The following is a 19,513-nucleotide window of genomic DNA, read 5'->3' as shown; positions in this document are numbered from 1 at the left end:
TGAACCCCACACCCATTCCCATCTAGGATGCAGACTCCCTTCCTGAGCATCTCTGGGATCAGAATGGCACCCGGTCAGTGGCGCCATGGAAGGTTCAGGCACACAGTCACCAATATACTCCATTTATAGGTTTCTTTACACATGTAAGAGTAAGAAATCATGTTTTTTCTTAATAATCTATAAGTACGCAAAGGATAAGAGCTCTCCAAATAGGTAAGGAGTCTGTCAGAAGAGCACACTGTGAAGGCAAGCATATGCTCACAGTTATGTCTTTAGGTGTGACGAAACGGGTATGATTACATGAGTTACAGAGTGATGTATATAAAAATCAATGCAACAAGGAAAATTTGAACAAGATCAATTTGCTTTCTAAATTAAATTATTTTAAAATAAGGACTAAACAAATTTCCAGTATATTTATAGCTTATTTACCTAATACTGATGCTATAATCCATCAAAAGTGATTGTTTTAGATCATTTATTTGTTCTGTGTGTGAGAGCACATGCATATGTGCTGGAGAACACACATGTGCCGCAGTGTGCATAGTGACATCAGAGGGAAACCACGGCAGCAGGTTCTCTCCTTCCCCCATGTGGGTCCCATGCAGCTCAGGCTTGTCTTCAAGGGTGATAAGGTTGAGGCCTTGCTAACAGTCTGTCTACAGAGGTCTACTACGTTTCAGCATAAAACTATTCTATTTATTGATTTATTTGTTACATGCATGGCTGATAGCCTGCAGTCTACCTGTGCACCACACGTGTGCCCTGTGCCCACGGAGGCCAGAAAGCTTTGGATTCCCCAGAAATGGACTACAGATGATTATGAGCCACCACATCTTGGCTGGGAATGGAAAGAGCGGCCAGTGCTCCAGAGTGCTGAGCCGTCTCTCCAGTCCCCACTACTTTTTAAATTAGTGCCATCTTAAGACTGATGGAAATGTTATTTATAAAGTTATTTACTCTACCTGCATTACAATTTGTTATGCAATCCACCCAAATAAATGTCTTCTCAACCTTCCTCTCTGCAGCCACCAGCTGTTGACAGAGGTTTCTGCCCCACCTGGTCACACTTCCCAACCTTCATTCAAACACAAAACCGGTGTCTAAATCATCTTGCCTCCTGGTTGTTTTCTCCAGGTTCTTCATTTAAAAAGTATGCACACATATGCACATCCATGCACACACACTTTATAAAACTAATGTGACTGGTAATAGTCACAGAACGTGTGTCATTTATAATTTGAGAAGTAACAACGGTGAAAAGGTGTACTTTTATTTGCTCATGTTCCACAATGCAAACATTATGTCCTGATCTCTAATGCATCTACCAAAAGGCAAACCATGAGAACAGGAGACGAACCTATTTTATGTGGTTACTTACTTCAGCAATTAGGCCTATGGCAGGGCGAGGGGTGACATGATCCTACTCTTCAGTGTAGACATAATCTCATTTCAGCAGACCTGAAAAGCTAGTGTTTGTAGGTCGTACTGTATACACACAATCTAGCTGAGCTCAGTACTCAGTATGCAGTATGTGTTTTTACACAACTGTGTGGAATGTGCATTTACAGAGAGCAGTGGCTTAACACTCGGATCTACAGTGTGTGACGAGACAGAAAACAGACAGGTAACGGGGCAAGATGGGACAGACAACTGGTTCTCCCCAAAGGAAAAGACAAGTTGGTTTTTAAACGTGTGTGTGTGTGTGTGTGTATTAGAAACTCACATATTACAGTAAAATTCAAACAGAAAGCAAACTTAGCCAAGACAGGGGTTAGCTCATCAGTCTGCACACTCTGCTCTTCAAATGATGTATTTATTGTTGATGGTGTAAACAGACATACTCTCTAAAAGCCGATGGTCAGACAGGCCCCCCACATCACAGGGAATCCAGCAGCTCAGAGAGATCTGGGAACACCCAGGCTCTAGACACAGAAGCCACCCTCGAAGCTGCATGTTTGTACTCCCCATTGACAACCCAAGGAGCCTTTAGAACCACCCAGGGCTCACTGCTAACACACAGGGTTGTTTGCTCAGTTTTCTGTTGATACTAAATCTTCTGAAATCAACAAAACTCCAGCATAGACAGAGCCTCTGAACAGGGATATTTAAGAGCTATGAGGCTGATGCACACCTTTAGTTCCAGCACTCAGGAGGCAGTGGCAGGCAGAGTTCTGTGAGTTCAAGGCCAGCTTGGTCTATTTAGTGAGTTTCAATTCAGCCAGGGCTATATGGTGAGACTCTGCCTCCAAAAAGTACATAAATAAATAAGTAATCATACTTTGGATAATGGCAATCTTGACTGTACTTTAACAGTTAAGATTTTGATAAGGTTTGAACAATGATCAGCCAAGTGTATGTTACTTCTTAAGAAAAAGACAGTCAAACCACTTTATCCTTAGCTTCCTTTACAACCAACAGAAGAAAGAAGATTCATTTCATAGTTTAAGTAAATTAAATAGGAATTTACAGATGAGGCAGCAACCACGGTGTCACAGGCAGCATGTCCCCACAGCTGGAATCACACTAACACCCTCACTGTAAGCTTTCTAAGTCAGTGTTTTGAAAAACTCCCATACATGGCTGGAGCTGTGAGTGGTCTGTCCCAGGTCAACATCAAGAGAGACTGTAGCTACAGCAATGGGTACGAGTTAGCCGCCTACCCAACACCTTTATACATGGGACGAGCCATTCTGAGAAGAGAAATTTCTCAGGTGTGTGACAAACTCTAGGTCGGTACTTCATTTTTAAAAAGATTTATTATTCTTCTATTTATATGTTATACATGTGTATGCCGCGTGTGTGCATGTGCTTGAAGAGCCCAGAAGGGGGTATCACATCTCCAGAGGGTTAAAGACAGCTTGTTTAATGTGGTGCTGGGAGCTGAACTCCCATCTTCCAGAAGAACCACAAGCACTCTGAACCACTGAGCCATCTCTGCAGCCCAGGCCAGTGCTTCTTAACCTTTTGTGAATGACAAGCTGCATTGGAGAATCTGAAGGAAACTTACAGACTGTCCAAAAAAGTTCACAATTACCAATAAGAGGCCCATTCATTCTCTAGGGCTCCGGAGTCACCATGACAGTGACACAGAGACCACAATGTAGGCAACTTGGCCCTTGCTCCTTGCATTTTGCTCAAAGTTGCGCTTCCTCAAACACCCTGCTTAACACTGCTGGTGCGCACACTTTCGTGTGCTTAGATACACACTATGTCTACACATTGTATTTATACTTGACCTCCTTTTCTAATAAATTTTACACTACCTTTATATATTTAACTACAACCATCATTTCCCCTTAGGAACACATATTTTTAAAAACAGGAAAACATAAACAGCTAAAGCAGGCTAGCAGAAACCCAAAACATTAATAATACAGAAAATACAAACAAACAAGGCTTGCATACACTGTAAGAGTAAAACAAGAAAATAGACCTACTGAGGAATGACCTACCAACTTTAAACACACACTTTCCAATACAGCAGACCTACCACTAATAACTCCACACGTGTACAAAGACACAGATGAGATGTTTCTCCAACAGGAGTGCTTGTAGGAAAATATGAGAGAAAGTCCATAAAGAAAATGGTTCCAGAGAAAGCATGAGTTTAAATGTGCTGGTAGGCTTCACCCACAAACGGCATGCTCTAACAACTAAGTTCTAAAGCCCGGTGACAGTGCAGCTTTACAAAGCAGAACACCTGCGAGGATGCAGAGCTCACCCGCTAGGAAGCAGAGTTCACTAGGAAGCAGAGCTCACCTGCTGGGATGCAGAGTTCACTAGGATGCAGAGCTAGCCCGCTAGGATGCAGAGCTCTTCCCAGTATCAGTGTCTCACCTGTGATGTCACTGCTTGAGTTTACCATTCCAACACATTACTAATAGAAATCCATAGAAAATCAGCACTATTGTGATTCCACCACATAATTTCAGTAAGAACCAACATATGCACCAGAGTGCTACAGATCTTCAGAATCTGAACTTAGAAATCCTAAAACACAAGCCTACACCATAAGTTGCCTCACTCTGAGCCTGAAATAATACCTTAAAATCACATCTATAACAATGACTTCCACTGCAAAAGTTAGAGACGGCCCTGGTAGCGACACACCCCATCTGAGCTCTGCTCTCAGTGACTCTCTGGGACTTACACTCCCACTTTTCTAGCATTGGAGGAAGAAGTGCCAGAGTACACAAAAGACAACAGGACAGCATGCCAATTCCCCAGAGCTTTCGGGGCAGGCCTGCAGGGCTGGTCTACGACAGCCAATGAACCAACCTCTGGTTCCTGGGGCCCTGTGAAGCCCCTCCCAAAGCATGTGGCTGGCACTGCACACAAGGAAGTGCAGTAGAAGGGATGTGTCAAGACTTGCAAGGTCAAATCTCAGGAAGCCTCAGAACCTCTATACTAGACTCTCAAAACCTTGCTGAGAGAAACCTCATGCTTGGGACAGGTTCACCTCCTCAGGGACTAGGCCACCCTGCTCACATCCATGCTAGCCTTGTAGACTACCACAGGGACAAAAAAGCGTCTGCCAGCCCTCGCCTGGTAGTGCCATCTCAGCTCAGATGCAGCCATGAAAGCAAGGGAGCCACCCGGGACATCTGAGACACAGCGGGTACCACACAGAGAAGGGTTAAGGGCTCAGTCGGGGCCCTAGCCAAGCCACGCCATATATCCAGCCAATGGAACCACTCTAGCCAAGGCTGCAAACACCATGGGCAGATAACCGTCTACTTTGCCTAAACACCTGCATGACAGAATTATGAGCAGTGAATAGATACACTGTCAGCCAGAGTTTCAAGGTGGTTTATAAAGAGCAATAGATAACCAGAATAACGGAAATCTCATCAGGGACTTACTGTTCAAAAGGTGAGCCCTGAAGTTAACAGTGTGACTCAAAGAGCCACTGGGAAGCAGGACTAATGCTCCAGTCCAGACCTCAGAAAGCTCTGGAAAGAAATTTGACCAAGCTGATAGTTCTACGGAGCTCTCAATCACTGAGGGACCAACAGACAGTGATGACTCAGGCGCTGGTCTGAAAACGTGCTCCCCTGACTCAGCCTGGTCACAGCACAAGGATCACTGGTTCCGGAAGTGGTCCAGGGGGTCTTCTCAAAGCCCCTCCTGTGCACCCTTGGTGACCTCATGCACCTGACCACACTAGGCTGCGCCTCTGAGTTGTGGGTTCCCTGCAGGAGCTGGGACTACCGGGTCTTCTCAATGCCCATCCTGTGCTGGCTGAGCTGTAGGTTCCCTGCAAGACATGGGAACATGTCTTACCCATCATCTATGAGAGGATGTGTCTGTGGAGTCAATGGAAAGAATGAAGGAGAAACATGGACAGACAGAAGAAAAAACAAAAGGGGGAGAAGGGAAAGACTAAACAGCAACAACAGCTACAGTAGCCACAGTGAAAAAGGGTACATGTCTAGGAAGAAAGATGCAGGCAAAATAGCCATGTGACCACAAGCAGCCAACCGAAGTCTTCATGTGGCTGCTAATTAATAAGAAGATAAAAAGAAATGTAAGAATATAATCTTTAAGATTTAAGGCAAAGAGAAAAGAAAGTGTTGAGGAAAAATTTTAGTTTAAAGTAATAATAATGACAGTTATCACATAACCCCAACACACTGTAAAAAACAAGTTCACAGGTAAGGGAATGACACCCAGTAGGTTGCACACCCAGAATGTCCCTGAGCCAGAAGGGAGTCCAGGCATATCGGCACCTGTTTTGGATGCATGTGCACCACACAACACAGCGACCGTGTTTGGACACGTGTGTACCACACGACACAGCTACTATGTTTGGATGTGTGTGCAGCACACGACACAGCTACTATGTTTGGACGTGTGTGCAGCACACGACACAGCTACTATGTTTGGACGTGTGTGCAGCACACGACACAGCTCCTGTGTTTGGACACGTGTGCACCACACAACACAGCTACTATGTTTGGAAGCATGTGCAGCACACACCTGTGTTTGGACGCGTGTGCAGCACACGACACATCTAAGTTCTGAGGGCGAATGAGTTCCATGGCAAATGCCACGGTTAGGTTATTAAAGGATCACTTGCCCCAGCTGGGTGCCTCATCCATCTGTTCTTGGCATTTATGAACAAAATCTGACAACAGAAAATTCACGGGACAGCACATGTGTAGCTACTCTCTACCACATCCATGAGAACACTGCACACCCAGGAGCCAGGAGCACAGGTCACTAGGAGGCATAGGCCGCTCAAAGCAGTAAGCACAGAAGCCCGCTGTCAACAGTAAACGCAGTTAAAAGACTCAAGCAGACAGTAGGCCTATGCGCTCAAAGGGCTCATTTTTTTCCAACAGTGCCAGTGATTTTTCTGTTTGCGTGTCTAAGCTTCACAACCAATCTGCAATCCTTTGCACTAAGAAAGAGAAGTCACAAAGGTCCCCATGTTCCTGGACTAGACAACTGTGACAACCCAAGAGTTAGCTGCTTCACTTGAAGCACCTCCAGAGGACATGTGAGTGACTAAGACCCCTTCCATCCCTCAAACTGTATTATTTAAGAAACATAATTCAAAGCGATTGAGGAGGGAAAGTGAAGGTTGCCCTTTTCCATCCGTTCTCTATACAGCAGAAGGACAGGAGCGGGGAGCAGTGACATACGCCCAACCTGTCGCACGTCTGGAGATAAGGTCCAAACTGATTGCTTTAACCCCCAAGTCTCAGTTTCCTAGATGTTCAACCTGGCCCGCCAAACAATGAGGAGAGGACATACCGTGACAGCTGGCCCAGCACCCAGCAAATGCTGGCTGAATGGCAGACTCAGGGGGTGTCCTGTCTCTGACACTTATGTTTTAGGCCAGAAACCTCAGGGGGCAAGTGAGAGATTCCTCCAGGAAAATGGACAGAGATAGATACTCAAGGTCACATGCTTAATACAGTTATTAGTGTCTAAACTATAGCTATATCAAAATTCTACTGTAAATAAATATTCTAAAACAAAGTTTAAAATTAACTATTTGTAAGAAAATCATTGCACGGGGCTGGCACATATTTAACCCCAGCACTTGGGAGGCAGAGATGGGAACTGAACAAGGAAAAGAAAAAACCAAGGACAAGGAGAGAAGAAATGGCCCAGAGGTCAAAGGGAGGAAACCCTCAGCCGAGGTGAAAGTGGATCCAAATCTCGGGCAACACGAGAGGTTTCAAGAAGCCATGGGATCCAAGTTGAGAAAAGCGGTTTGCTGGACTGAAACTGTAAAACCCCGAGGTTTCAGTAACTGGGCTGGTAGGCCCTAAGCAGAGCACACTGAGGGCATCTTGGCAAAGGTCCACTCACCCACCTTGGGGAAGGACAGTTAGGATGAGTCAGAGGAAGTTAAGAAGACAGAGCCATGCTGTCAGCTTCTAGGACAGGACATAGCTGGGCTCTGAGAGCCTACACAAACAGGAAGGGAAAGAACAGGTTCCTTCAGTGGACCCCAGATCTGGGGTGCTATCTATATTCCCTCAGTGGTACCATCTATGTTTCCTCCACGGTCCCAGATATGAGGTACCATCCAGTTTCCTCTACGAGTCCCGGATCTGGGGTACCAGCTAGGTTGCCTCCATGGCACCTGGACCTTGGATACCACCTAGGTTCCCTCTATGGCTTCTGGATTTGGGGTCCCCCAACTAGCAGTTGCTTAGCAAGTGTAGTGGTTTGAAAGAAAATGGTTCCCATAGGAAGTAGCACTATTAGAAGGTATGGCATTGTTGGAATAGGTGTGGCCTTATTAGAGGAAGTGTGTCATTGTGGGGGGTGGACTTTGAGGTCTCATATATGCTTTAGCCACACCCAGTGTCACAGTTCACTTCCTGTTGCCTACGGATCAAAATGTAGAACTCTCAGCTCTTTCTCCGGCACCATGTCTGCCTGCATGTTGCCATGCCCCACCATGATGACAATGGACTAAACCTCTGAACTGTAAGCCAGCCCCAATCAGATGTTTTCCTTTATAAGAGTTAGCCAGCCGGGCAGTGGTGGCGCACGCCTTTAATCCCAGCACTCGGGAGGCAGAGGCAGGCAGATCTCTGTGAGTTCGAGACCAGCCTGGTCTACAGAGCTAGTTCCAGGACAGGCTCCAAAGCCACAGAGAAACCCTGTCTCGAAAAACCAAAAAAAAAAAAAAAAAAAAAAAAGAGTTAGCCATAGTGCCTTTTCACAGCAATAGATACCCTAACTAAGACAGCAAGCAAGAGCCCTACACACTGTGTCACTGGCAGAAGACAGAGAGAGGCTTTGGTTAGTTCCAGCCTGGCTGTCGCCTCTCAGATCCCCCATGCACAATTGCTGGAGAGAAGAACTCAGAAAGCCCAGGCAAGAGACAAAGAGTAACTGCAGGCCATTGCCGTAGTATGTAGCCACCTTGGGTGTGCAGGCTGGCAAACAACCAGCCTCCTTCACTGTCACTGACGTCAACCACAGCCCGGGACAAAGCTTCCTCCACTGGATAATCACTGTCCCTCCACTAGCAACACAGCTAGTGCCAGTAATTCAAATTACAAATCCTATCGCCAACACTGAGGTAAAATTTAAAACAAAGGAGTCATTAATACTGTCAAAAAGACTTGTCAATCAATACAGTCACATAAAGGTGAGGCACTGCACCTGACACGCCCTTGCACAGGCACCTTTAAGTCACAGGCTCACCTTTCAAATTGGAGCGGCTGGCGGGCCTCCCCAGGCTGTTCCTCTGGTGTTTGGTTGACAGGCGCTTCATCTGCCGGGGCGTGCTCGGAGGTGAGGTGCTGTAGAGGTTTTCTGTATTCGCCTCATCAGAAAAGTCCTCTGGGTCAGATTCCAGACTCTTGCAAGCTGACTCTCCCAACATGCACTCTGGCCTAGGAGAAGCAATAAAGAGCGAGTGTTAGCGGCACAGGGGCTGCATTCGCAGCTTTGAGAACTGTTGGGACCAATTAAGTCCTGGCCTTCAGTTGGATGTTGGGATTAATGAGTCCTGGCCTTCAGATGCTCTACCCTGCTAGAACCTTCTAATTGAAGTTACTAGAAGCTGTGCCTAGTTAGAGGATCAAAGGATGGGATTATCACCTGTTGGCCATTGACTGCAGTGTATTTAAGCCTCCATGGTGTTAATAAAGAGGGGCTTTCTGAACCAGTGTTGGGAGGTCTGTGTGTCGGTCTGTCTCTGCGTGTGTCAGTCTGTCTCTGCGTGTGTCAGTCTGTCTCTGCATGTGTCAGTCTGTCTCTGCATGTGTCAGTCTGTCTCTGCGTGTGTCGGTCTGTCTCTGCGTGTGTCGGTCTGTCTCTGCGTGTGTCAGTCTGTCTCTGCGTGTGTCAGTCTGTCTCTGCGTGTGTCAGTCTGTCTCTGCATGTGTCAGTCTGTCTCTGCGTCTGTACTGTCAACCTCCGGCCCCTTGCCCGAAGCTCGCGAACTGGGTAATAGCTCACAGAGCGCAGACAAGGGGGCGCGGTGCATGGCAAGAACACTGCAGAACTTCTCCACCTGCATCTCTGCAGCTTCGCAATCCTTCAGTTTCCACCGTGGAAACTCTTCCTTCCACTGCAAGGGAGCAATGACAGTGCCTGGGGCCACACTTAGCGTGAACTGTCAGGTGCAACGTGGGCACACTTAGCATGCTGTTTCCCAACCCTTTCTGAGTTTCAAACCAAAAACTACAAATTAAAGAGAAAACAGTGAAAGACTGGAAGTTACAAATCAGACAGAGCTAAAAATAGGCCTGTGTCCCAGCTCTGGCAAGCACAGGCCCGCCCTGGATTCCAGAGCCTCACCCGGCTCTTCCCGAAGGGCACAGACTGTGCAGGAGCATTTCCACGGCCCACATGGGACGCACAGTGCAGCGTCCAGAAAATCCCACTACCACCATTGAGCCACCTAAAGAGAGTTACGACAGAAACTCTTGCTATCCATCTTTTAATTTGTCAAAAATACTGTATGACATTCCCAAAGAATAAGTACATAATTTAAAAAAATCTTTAAGTCTCGAACAAAGAGAAATAAAACTGAGCGTCAGGGTAAAAAGCACAAACCTCAGGCAGGTGCAGTGGGAGGAGGCAGCCCCAGACAGGAGAGCTTCTGCGGCTTGTTTTCTGAAAACAGTGCCTGCCGGCCTCCAGCCAGCCAATTCTCAGGCAGCATGGCTATTTTGATAAATTTCCTTTTCTATGAAACTCACACAGTTAAAATCCAGTTACAACAAGTGAGAGCATATCTAATTCTAAAACCTCAAAATGGGCATACCAGGAATTAACGTTTCCCACATGTACATCACAACTGCCCATCTCATTCTGAATACTGTCTATGAAATAAGCTTCATATACACCTAAACACAACCCCAAAACTGTGTCCAGTACAGTCTTCTTTCTGGTAACTAATGTCTCAACATAAAACCAATGCTAATCCAAAAATCACAAGGATATGAGAAAAAAAAAAAAAACAAACGCTCAAGATGTGTGACATCATTATTAATAAACTAGCAAAATCAAAACAAAGGCTATCTTCTGAAAAATAGAAATTTTGGGTTGAGTGGCTGGCTTAGCAGGTGAAGTGCTTGCTGCACAAGTGAGAGGACCCGAGTCCAGAACCCCAGCCAGCACCCATGTGAAAGTGTGGCGCGGAGGCATGTGCCTATAGGCCCCGCACGGGAGCAGCTGAGCCGTGGGAAATCACGGGGCAGGTAGTCTAGCAGAAAGGGTGAGCTCCAGGCTTAGCAAGAGGCTACGTCTAAAAATATAAAGTAAAATAAATAAAAATAAAAATATAAAGTAAAAAGCAGCCAAGGGAGATATCATGTCAATTTATCTCTGTCAGTACGCGCATGTGCCAGCAGATATATATACACACGCACAACACAAAACTCAACTACACGGTGTGCCAGGTGTGGTGGTTTAACAGCAGAGTCCCAGCTCTGGGAGGTAGAGGCACACACAGATCTAAGTTCAAGGCCAGCCTGAGTTTCACAGAAGGACTCCTCTCAAGCTAAAGGGATGTTGGGCTGGAGATGGCTTGGCAGTTAAGAGCCTTGTCTGGCAAAGGACCTGGGTTCAGTTCCCAGCACCCACATGGTGGCTCACAACCTTCTGAAAAACTACTACTGAAGTGGCATCTCAACTGTGTTTTAATAAATAAAGCTTGCCTGAAGATCAGAAAGTAAAACAGCCCCACTGGTCAGCCTTACAGCCTGGCGGTTGTGACACACACCTCTAATCCCAGTAGCCACACTCGTTGCCATAGAAACCAGGCGGTGCATACCTTTAATCACAGTGGTGCACACCTTTAATCCCAATCCTAAAGAGGATTATAAAATGGGAAGAAATAGCTCTCAATGCACAGTCTCATTCTGAGATTCCCGGAGGCAGGATCACCATTTTGGACTAAAGTCGAGGTAAGAGTCAGTGGTTGGGTGCTTTGCTTTTCAGGTCTTCAGGTTGAACCCCAATTTCTCTCTCTGATGTTTACTAATCGTGCTTCATACTACTGTGGAAGCTTCCTAGAATATGAACATTTACAACCTAAAAAGAACTTCAATGCAGTCACTCTGAATGGAGCAACAAGGCCCCCCTAGACAGCACATCACACACTAGCAGATAAAGAGGCCAATGACAAGAACAGGCTACCTCTACCGGAGTTGTTGGGCAGTGAGGCCCCACAGACTACTGAGACTGCTCTTGCTTACCTTCCAAACTTGACAGTAAGACCTTATTGAGCCATAGAACATGGAGCTATCGAGCTGCAATTGGCCTAGAAGCTCATCCTTACTGGCTAGTTTTCACAGTACTGAATGGTGCGATATTTGCTACTGGAGAACAGCAGTCATCAATCCTCGCCTGCTGTGAACTCTGTGACCTACCATAATGACCAGTGTGCCAAGATATGCCCGCTGGGACAATAGTGGCACAAATGGCACGGAAGGAATCAACTACTTTCTGACTGAATTAAAGGCCTGACCCACAAGATGGAACCCATACCTGGCACCAGTTTGAGGACCTGTGGCTAGAGAGGTCATAAGTCTTAGGAAAGACTCTAGGATGAATACTCTGCTAAAGGGACACAGTATCAACACAGAATTAACTCCTAGTGATTTCTCCCTGGACACATCTGTTAGTGCATCTGTCAACCCACACAGTAGAGTGTGGTTAACACTGAGACCCACAGTTGGTCAAGATGTTAAGTGACTGGGGGTGCTCAGCCCAACAGGAGACATCTAGAGCATGTCCTTCCTTGGTGAAAGAGGGAGCAGAAAGTAAGAGCCAGAGGTGGGGGATGGAAACCATTCTAAACACAACAGGGCAGTCGCACATACGAACTCACAGTGCAAAGACCTGTACAGGCTTCAGCCAGACAAAATCCCAGCACGGAGAGTGGAAGTGGACATGAAGTCCTACCCCTAGCTGAGGAGCTACTGGTAACAGAAGTCTGCTGGGGGAGGAAGAATCCGGTTTCACCAAGGGTGTGACTCTAGTAGGTCTAACACACTCCAAGAGACGGTCTCACACCTAAAAACATACAAACAGCAGAACTAGGACTTGGTGGGTAAGAAATGAGGACACAGAGTTGAGGGGGTATGAGATGGGAGGTGGATGTGGGAGAAGATGAAAACGTTCTCTCAAAGTGATAAAAATATTTTTAAATGGCTCTAGAATCACTGTCAGTGTGGGATCTGTGGACCTAGGCATGGACCGACATTCAAACGCTGGCTGTGCTGCTGTGTACTGTGTGGATCTGAGACGGACTACTCAACACCTCTCTTCTGAGAAAATCCTCAGACTGTCCTTAAGAGGAGTAAAGCCAATGTGTTGGATGATGAGGTAATGGGGGGGGGGGCTCAGTAGAATACAAGCAGCTCCCTTTTCTCCACAGCAGCATGGTGCAGGTGGAAGATCTCGGGGGTGTGACATGGACGAGTGATACATAATTACTCTACAGACAAACACTAAAGAGCCACACTGCAGTGTAGGTGAGCACTGTCATAAACAGCATATCCTAGCTGACCTTAGACCCTTCCTCCTTAGACAGCCCAGAAAGACACTAGGAGCGCCAGCCAGAGGCTACTTTCCGACAGTGAAGCTACACCACTGTACTTTCTTAACATGCATTTAAACTGGTTGAGACAGTGTTCACCCCATCAGAAATGTTCTAGTTTACATTCCATCCAAGTAACTCAGCAATTTAACGACATATCAGAACAAAACAGAACATTGTTTAAAGGAGTAAAAAAAGTCTAACACCCCAAAACCAAAATCCATGATTTCTGCCATCCTATCAAAGTTCACAAAATGGAAAATGTCACAAAAAGAAAAGTCAAGGGGGGCAGATTGTAAGTGAGTGACAGGGCGTGCAAAGACAAACACTAGCCCTGAGGCATAAAAACTTTGGGGATAACAGCAGCCCGTCAGGGCAGACAGAAGATGCTGCACAGGAGCAATCCGAGCTGATGACAGCAGAGGGAATTACAAGAGGGCTCAGGACCACCTGGAGACGTCTAACTCCCATGTTGCAGGCCCAAGGCTAGAAGTCGGCACAGGAAAGGAACGAGAGCTGAAGTTTTTCAGAGTTACCAAACTTCAAGAACTATGCTTAGGGAGCACTATGAAGAAAGCAGTTTTATTAGGAATAATTTAATATACATTTCATAAACAATTTGCTGGAAGTCAGTACTGGATTTAAGGCAGCCAAAGAGAGACGACTCATTTTAGGAGCTGTGGCTTAGAAGTGATATTTAAGAGGCAGGGTATCAAGCGAGCTTACTGTTTTCTTTAACTAGGTGGACACAGACAGCAGGGAAATGAACCAGCGCTGTGTTCAGAAGAGCTCGCACCACTCCAGTTCAGCAACCGCAAGCATCGCAGCCCCACTCTCAGCAGCACACGTGAGGTGAGCTAATGTGGCGGCCGACCGCTGCAGTGTTTACTTACATGGATACCAGGCATTGGGAATCGGAGAGCAGCGCAAGGCCCACAGGACTCATCCTGAAGTGTTTGCCTTATTTGTGCCTAAAATCCTACAAATGTGAGATGTCTTTCCAGGACAACTTCTGACAGCACATAAATCAACACTTCTCTCTAACAAAAACCCTGTCCAATACCATTCACTTTACACTAGGATCCAGTACCGAAAAGTACATCTGGAACTCGGTCCAAGGGATTTGGAGTCTCTTAATGAAAAATGTAGAGAAAGAAAACAAGACACAACTTCAAAGACCTTGGGATTAAATAGTTCTGCTGTGACACACAATGCAAACTGCAATGGAGCCTGGGTGACATACAACTGTGTGAGGTGAGTTCAGGAGCCCGTGTGAGATCAGCTGTGTGAGGTGAGTTCAGGAGCCCGTGTGACATCAGCTGTGTGAGGTGAGCTCAGGAGCCCGTGTGACATCAGCTGTGTGAGGTGAGCTCAGGAGCCTGTGTGACATCAGCTGTGTGAGGTGAGCTCAGGAGCCTGGGTGACATCAGCTGTGTGAGGTGAGCTCAGGAGCCTGGGTGACAGCAGCTGCGTGAGGTGAGTTCAGGAGCGTCTGGGGTTCTGCAAAAGCCCATGGATTCGTATCTTCACTCAAAGCTCTGCTGTGCATCCTTTGGAATTAAGTGGCCTCTAATTCACTAGCCCACGGTAGCTCACCTGGGTGAAGCTCCTCTCCCTCCCATTTGCCTATTCTGTATGGCTTAGTAGCAAAACAGATTCCTGTTACTGGGGGAAATGGGACAGTGTGGTCATTTCTTTTTCTTTGCTTTTTTCTTCTTTTTTTCGTAAGGAATTTCTCATCCATTTGCAAATGCCAGTTTGGGGAAGGGAGACAGAAGGGCAAGATAAAGGAGGACTATGGGATGGGATGATCAGCACTACAGGCACTTGAAATATTATAGTCTGGCTGGGCTGTGACGTGCGTGCCTTTAATTGCCTTTAATCTCAGAGGCAGAGGCAGATGGCTCTCTGAGTTCAAGGCCATCCTGGTCTACAGAGTAAGTTCCAGAACAGCCAGGACTACACAGAGAAACTCTGTCTTGAAACACCAAAAACAAAACAACAACTAAAACCTATTACTGTAGAAATTCTCTGAACACATATATGAAAGGAATTAAACTGGAATCACCATGTTAGAGGAGACAATGCCCCAACTAAATAACGCAGGATGACAAGCAAACCCACAGTGCCAGCAATGAGTCACAGTTTGCTGAGTGACGGCCTAAGGGACTCCACAGACAATACCCCACTCCACCCCGCAAAATCACAGGCTACTGCCAAGGTCACTGGTTACTTTCCACAACTTGATGGTAAGGCCTTATTGTTGAAAACACCACTTACTCATTCATCAAACATGGATAAATCGAGCTGTTGCTCAACTGGAAGTCGTGTCCCCCCCCCCCCCCCCCCGCTCATTAAATAGTCTGCATGGTGCTGGAAGTTACTTTGCATGCTGCCAGAGGAGAAAAGCAATGCATCAGAACCCCACCTTTACTGCTAAATGACAGAGTTTGGTGTGCCCCCAAAGAATTACAACTAGGAGGTGTGGGCTGTGATGCCTGTATACCCGGTCCCACTCACAACCCCTACTATTTAGTCATTCTTGTGTGTTGAATTCCTATCTAAATGCCAAGCTCTACTCTTCCATCCTCCCAGGGTTCCCACTTCTCCGGGAGCTGAGTGCAGAGGCAACTCAGACTCCTCAACAGCTCTGAGGCAGTCTTAGAGACCAGTGCACAGCTCTTCGTGATGCAAAGGATGGCAGGGGGCTGCTACAAAGTGTCTGGGCTACTTACTATTCCAGCTCTCTATTTACCATCGCCATAACCAAACGCTCGATTCCCTTTATAAACAATGTAATTCCTACAGGAAAATTATTTTTAAAGGGTAAACAATAGCATAAGGATACAGCAAAAACTCACTAATAGGATAGAGACTGAGAAACACAGTTATCTATCGTTCACCCCAGTGGAAGAGGCAGACCTAGGAAGACCCAAAATTAAGCCAATGGTTAAAAGCAATAAACAGACTTCATATCTGTGTTTTTAATCAGCTCTGTAATTGGTTACACAAAAAGAATGATTTTTATTAGGCCAGTGTAATTGCTGTCATTAAACAGTGAGTACTGGCCCTCTGCTAGGCAGTCTGCCAAATGCCACCCATAACTGGGTTTAATCTTTACCAGACCCTTCAGGGCCACTTTAAGGAAAGACCCTTTGCTCAGACAGCCAATTCAAGGTGATTATTTGATGTGCTCACAGCAGAACCTTTTCCAGACCCTAGCTGAAGCTCCACCTTCTGGGTAGTCCCAAGGACCCTGGCAGTTTTAGAAGAAATCTGAGGGCATCAGGATGGGCTGCTAACTTGTGTCTCGGCAGAACTGCAGTTGTGGACCAATCCAAATGCCAAGGTCTCGCCCATGGCTGCCCTGCACCAGAGTCACTAGGTGCTTCTGTTCTCCCAGGGGCAGATATGCCAGGTCACTTCCACCACAGACTGTGGTTTGAGGGCCACTGGCTAGAGAAACATCACAGGAAGGGGGGAGAAGGACGGAGATCTCGCCCAAAGCTCACAGGGCTAACGGCCTGGCCAGTGTGAGGGCTCATGCTCTGGAAAGTGTCTGCCCACACTGACTCCCGCACCAACAGGGGTAAGGCAGTAGACTAAGGCCAGGTGGAGACCCAACACTGACTAGACCGTAAGAAAGAGGAAAACTGAGATTTTGCCTGGCCTACTGATCAAAGGTCTAAGACTGACTAGCCGCTCTCCCTCAGATAGAGCGCACCTTCCCACCAAGAACTCTGCACAAATGCACAGCACCTTTAAGGAAGCGGTGGCGTAGCTCAGCGCATTCCAGCTTGTGTGTTTATACCTCAGAGGAAAATCTAGCCCTGAGAAGGAAGGGAAAACAAGCTTTCCAAAATCTGAATTAACATTAGCCCTTTTCAGCTAAAGTTAGGGTGTTTTATGAGATAAGCTAGGTGTTAAAATTCTTAAGACGTTATTTTCTGTTACTCATTTCTGTTTTGTCACTTGTCTGCAGGTAAAGCACACACTGTTGCACACCCGCAGTGTGTGCATAGTGTCCAATTATGGGTCAGCTCTTTGGGGCAATATTGGACTCACTGGGTTCAGCACCGATCTAACTGAACAGAACTTGAGTTGGGAAAATACAGTTCCGAACAGAATAGCTGCTCTTTCTAGGACTTCAAGACAAAGCTAGTAGAGAAGCATGTACACACCTTTAGTCTTAGCAATTTGGGAGGAAGAGGCAGGGGGATCTCTGTCAATGTGAGACCAGCCTGGTCTACATAGAGTTCCAGGCCAGGAAAGGTTACATAGTGACACCCTGTCTCCAAAACAAAAACAATACAACAACAAATCCACCCACTGCATGTAAACTACACACCCAAGAGTTTAGAATATAGTTGGGACTTATGCAACCAAGGCATAGAGAACAGACTGCCAGGACAAAGACGCTGCCAGAGACCAAGGCTCAGAGGACTGGGAGGAAAACAAAAGCTTCTCCAAAGAGTATTTCAGTGGAGACTACAAAGCTCTGAGCAGAAGGAGCTGGGGTCTGGAGAGTTCTGAGACCAAGAGCAGCAGGTGTCAAGGGCCTGAGGCCCAAGAAAGCACAGCTCCTCCTCTAGAGGCTGAAACGGGCCAGGACACACTGCAGCAAGATGGGCAGGGAAATCCAGGGCACTTAGGGCAGTCCCAGGGCAGACATTCTATGTCTCATCCCAATGTAAAATGAGGGCATGCATGGGAAAGAGAAGTTGTGAACCGTCTCCAAGGGATCCAGCCCAGTACTGTGCTCCAGCAGACAGACACATACAGTCTAGCACTGTGCTCCAGACAGACACACACAGCCTAGCACTGTGCTCCAGCAGACAGACACACACAGCTAGCACTGTGCTCCAGCAGACAGACACACACAGCCTAGCACTGTGCTCCAGCAGACAGACACACACAGCCTAGCACTGTGCTCCAGCAGACAGGAACACAGCCATGCAGCTGCCTGACACTACTTTTGATTTTTCTTCTCATCTCTAGTCATGCATTTCTTCAACACTGGCGGTACATCCCAGCAGGTCCAGCACTAGATAACTGTGTCACTGTGCAAATGTTATCGAGGCACTGGACAGACATGGCCTGATGCTCAGCAATCTCAGCACACAGGTGAGGGATATATATGCCTATTACAATTCAACCTTGGTGCAAAAGCAGCATACTGTTCATATAAGTATAGCCACACACACACACATACGCACACCAGTAAAGGCACAGCAAACACACTAGCCAGAAACATGTTTATTCTCATTTTCAAGTATTATATACTATGCATAACTGTATGTATTACACTTTCTAACAGCTGTACCAAAGTGCATCACAAATGCGAGAGTGACATGCCAGTGATGACATCACCACACAAAAGGAGGTCTGCAGCTCCGTTATCCTCCAATAGGATTTTGATGGTTCAGAATATAACTATGCCTGCATGGCGGCATCTGAACCCAGGAGTACCATTCTGTCCACGCTGCTCCAACAGTTAACACCAGTCCACCTGCTGGGACAGCAGAGGCAACACAACTGTCTACTTGAGACAATGACACCCTGTGGAACTGTGAAACACTTAAGGGCGGCAAGCTGGCAACTAAGAAGTAAAAAACACCCAACACAAAAGAAATGGAGACACACATGTAAGGTTTAACTCATGGAAACAACTTTTTACAAATAAAAACTATGCAAACTGAGGAAAGTTTAAACAGAAGTCCAAGGCTTCCAGACAGAAGCATGCAAGCTCTTATTTTAAACTATTCTCCCCAAAGAGGCGAACATGACCCCTAGGTGCAACTGAACACCCAAGGCCATGTACTAGCAATGTAGATCTTGAGGCCCTGTGCATTCCAGACATAAAAATCACAGGCGGCTTCTGAAACACTTTTCAATACGTATTCAGCATGTACAGGATGAAGATCACACAAGAAAAACGCACGACTTCCTAGCTCGTCCATGGAGACTGCGAGAACCCTCAGTACACACTTCTACAGTACATGTGCTGATATTCTGGCTCTAGCCCACAGTTCTAAAGACATTCTTAAACAGTCTGCGCCCTCTCCCAAAAAGGTTAAGAAGCACTGACATATGTAATTAGGTTTTCTTCTCAACGCGTCTCATCTTGACAAATACAAGAGGACACCACGATGATCCAGACGCCAGAAGAAAAGTGAACGCAACTGGATGCTCATTCTACAGTCGCTGCCATAACACACACATACACATGCACACACTTTATCCTTCAAAAATCACATGCAAGTCAAAACATTCCCTAAGTAAGATAATTCAATATTTTATGACTTTGTCTAAGATGGAATAATCCTCCCCACACTCCAAAAACAGTGCAAACTAAGTAAGCTAGCACTGAACTAAGCAGCCAATACATTAAGGATAATTACAACAATCCTCCCAAGGCTATGACTAAATATAACGCAAACAAAACAAAGTTGTTTTAAGGAACAAAAAATTTTTGAGGAAACA

General features: G+C 46.3%; 1 protein-coding gene across 3 annotated transcripts in view; it reads right to left on the bottom strand.

Moving 5' to 3' along the window:
* Positions 1-19,513, bottom strand: part of Map3k4 (mitogen-activated protein kinase kinase kinase 4) — a 169,541-nt gene that overhangs the window by 47,400 nt on the left and 102,628 nt on the right. For all 3 annotated transcript variants that reach the window (XM_050135896.1, XM_050135895.1, XM_050135897.1), the window contains exon 2: positions 8,680-8,870. In XM_050135896.1, the coding sequence (XP_049991853.1) occupies positions 8,680-8,870 (191 nt within the window). The remainder of the gene's footprint in view (positions 1-8,679; positions 8,871-19,513) is intronic.

This window comes from Alexandromys fortis, unplaced genomic scaffold (genome assembly GCF_014885135.2).
Source record: "Alexandromys fortis isolate MF-2015 unplaced genomic scaffold, M_Fortis_MF-2015_v1.1 scaffold_23, whole genome shotgun sequence".
Lineage (NCBI taxonomy): Eukaryota > Metazoa > Chordata > Mammalia > Rodentia > Cricetidae > Alexandromys > Alexandromys fortis.
Note: the sequence above shows the minus strand (reverse complement) of the source record. Positions and strands in the feature narration are given on the sequence as shown.